At 28.1% G+C, this 2,957-nt stretch overlaps 1 protein-coding gene across 1 annotated transcript in view; it reads left to right on the top strand.

Moving 5' to 3' along the window:
- Nucleotides 1-2,276, top strand: part of LOC136083609 (uncharacterized) — a 3,512-nt gene extending 1,236 nt beyond the window's left edge. Inside the window, exons 2-5 of the mRNA XM_065803066.1 lie at nt 1-207; nt 433-631; nt 1,350-1,535; nt 1,656-2,276. The exon at nt 1-207 is cut by the window's left edge and continues 752 nt beyond it. Coding sequence (XP_065659138.1) covers nt 552-631; nt 1,350-1,535; nt 1,656-2,109 — 720 coding nt within the window. The 5' untranslated portion in view covers nt 1-207; nt 433-551 and the 3' untranslated portion in view covers nt 2,110-2,276. The remainder of the gene's footprint in view (nt 208-432; nt 632-1,349; nt 1,536-1,655) is intronic.
- Nucleotides 2,277-2,957: the final 681 nt, after the last annotated feature.

The raw sequence follows: 2,957 nt of genomic DNA, 5'->3' as shown, positions 1-2,957 counted from the left end.
TTATGTTCATGTACATCAACTTATGGATGCTACCATTGCTAACTAAAGAAAGACAAATGGTCTTTAAAAATTAAGCAATCTGGAGAAAAGCGTAGTGTTGCTGTAATGACAGAGTTAGGTGAAAAAGTGGAGTCTGTCTTGGGTGAAACACCTGACCACAATTCTGCATTGTTTAAAAAAACTCAGCTTGAAAATTATGGCCAATGGGTAAAAATAGTAATTAATATAATATAAAATTATAGAAAAAAATTGTATAATAATACGAAATAACAAAATTTTTTAAAAAAAGATATAGTTTTTTTAAACTAGTATATAAGTCAACAAATTGATAATTACTAAAATAATAAATTAGGGAATCAATATTGTTTCCTCAAAATTTTAGGTGTATGTGTATATACAATTATTAAATTCCTAATTAATTTAAATTTTCAGACCACAATGTTGTTCAAAGGTTTTGTTATTGACCTAATGCCACCATGTGGTTTACATCTTATATTGGCGCATCACAGATATATGTACAAGTTTATGTATAATGTCATAAATAAAGGAACATGGATAACATAATTGGCAAGGCATTTCGAAATATTGGTTGTACTTATTTGGCTTATCAAATCGAGCAATATTTTAAAAGGTAATTAAAATCTACAAATTATAATATGAAATATATGCCATTGTGTTGTAATTATTTCAAATCTATTAATCAATTTTATATGGAATCGTCTGTTTTTTGTAACAAAAACAACAAAATTGAGATTGCACAACTAGGTTGTTTTATCCAAATTTTAGTCATACTGCCAATTAAAAATGTTATGAGTTAATATTTCTGTGTCAGATTTTTCTAATTCATACATACAATTTGCATGATACGAACTCACACAACAATATGCACATACATAATATTTATTATATATGTTAAACCATAAAATCTCATCATTTCACAGTTGCTGTTCCACTTTGATAAAAAAGCTTTTATTTACCTAGTTTTTTTGTTTGTTTTGGAACTCTTTCTTTTCCTTCTGTTTTTCTAATTTATATTTATTATTGCTACAACTTTTATGTAGAAAAAAAATCATGTAATAATGACATGATTTATTTATCTTTGTATTATTTCTTTAACCTTGTATGTACAGTGTTGTAGCTGGGGGGGGGGCCTAAAAACCTGTCATTAGAATCCCAAAATTTTAAAAAAACTTTGATTATTAGGTATTATTCAAATAAAAAAAAAGCTCAAATATGGGCCATCTAAAATTTGAAATAGGGCCCCTTAATTGGGGTAGCCTAGCCACGGCCCTGTGTATGTAAGACCAATATAGAATTTCAAAGTTAATTTTTATGCCATTTATTTATAGCAAAAAGAAGAACTATGATGGTTCTGAAACTTTAAAAATCATTGGAAATGATTGTAAGTTGTTGGAATCAAACATTGATACTTTTTTAAATAGTTTTCTTGCAGACGGAGAAAATTGGCATGATCAAAGTGCCTTGAAATTGCGACAAATACTCGACCTCTACAAAAGATTTGCCAGTCTTGCAAAGTATTTCTTTATGTTTTATGCTTTTCTAATTCAATGTTTGAAATTTTCATTGTCTTATAATAGTCATTGCCTATAAGGTTATAATGTTATTAAATGTATAGCTAAATGTTACTATTTTAGCGATGTTAGATCAACAACTCCTGACTTGTCAGGTACTTTTAATGAAAGGTGTGAAGAGTATTTTCAAAAATTTATTACCTATGCTGGATCTGATTGTACTGAAGGAATGCCATACTTACATTACTTAAGAAGTCATGTTGGAAAGCTTATGGTATTCTACGCTAGATTTGGATGGGGTTATGGAATGTTTAACTGTAACGCAAGTGAGCATTTAAATAAACAAATCAAGTTTTCAGAGATTAACGAGACAAATTTAGACAGAGCAAGATTCCAAACCATAATTAGGTTAATGCGTTTACATCAATTTATACTAACAGATTCAGTTATGCCAAAAACAAAAGAGATAATTTGTTCTGTGTGCAAAATACCTGGCCACAATAAAAAAAATAAAAGCTGTCCTCTACACCCTAGTCACCCGCCAATACAATTTGAAGAATCAGACGAAGAAGTTTAACAAAAAAAATTTATATGAGAAGAACTGTGATGTTCAGACTTTTACTTTCACTTTTATGAAGTAAAAAAAAGTTAATTGTTTTTGAGAATTAAACACTAAGTTAATGAAACATCAAGTTAATTCCTTCGGTTTTATTCTTTGCAGTCGATTTATGCATATTACCGAGTGTGTATAAGTATATGAAGACCTCAGTGGAAAAACCGGCGTTGTCACATTTAACCCTTTATTGGATAGGACCGCCAAATGGCGGCATTCTTTTTTAAATCCAAATCAGACGAGTACTATGAATTTTGATAGATTTGGAAAATATTTTCATAAAATCCTAGCTTACTACGATCTTTTTGCAATAAACTTATGCGAAACTGAACAATTGGATATTATGAAATAGGTCGATAAAGTTATGAGGTTTTTACATTCAAAAGTTACATGTTTTTGAATGACCTGTATACTTGGATTTACTAAATTTAATAATAATATTTTTAGTTTATTTATTAGTTGAAACCTAGAATTTAATTTTTTGTATGCAACCAAGTTTGTAATATTTGTTTATGTGATCAATATCTCATCAGTTATTTTGATTCCGCCAATTTGCTGTTATGAACTACGGCGATTCGTTTTTGGTTCAAAACATAAAACTGTTTTGGTTTAACTCTTACAGATATTAAATATTAGAAAGACATTACTATTATTTTAGAAACATCTAACTGATGTTAAAGAAACACATAGTTATTATCAAATGTTAGATACACTTTATTCTTCTTTATTTTGTAATTTTTATGGTAAAACCTATCAAAAACACAGTTAAAACAAAATATGATAATAAAAAATTTTTTACAAAATGTATTACT

This window comes from Hydra vulgaris, chromosome 08, assembly GCF_038396675.1.
Source record: "Hydra vulgaris chromosome 08, alternate assembly HydraT2T_AEP".
NCBI lineage: Eukaryota > Metazoa > Cnidaria > Hydrozoa > Anthoathecata > Hydridae > Hydra > Hydra vulgaris.
The sequence above is the reverse complement of the archived record's forward strand: the minus strand, read 5'-3'. Positions and strand labels throughout refer to the sequence as shown.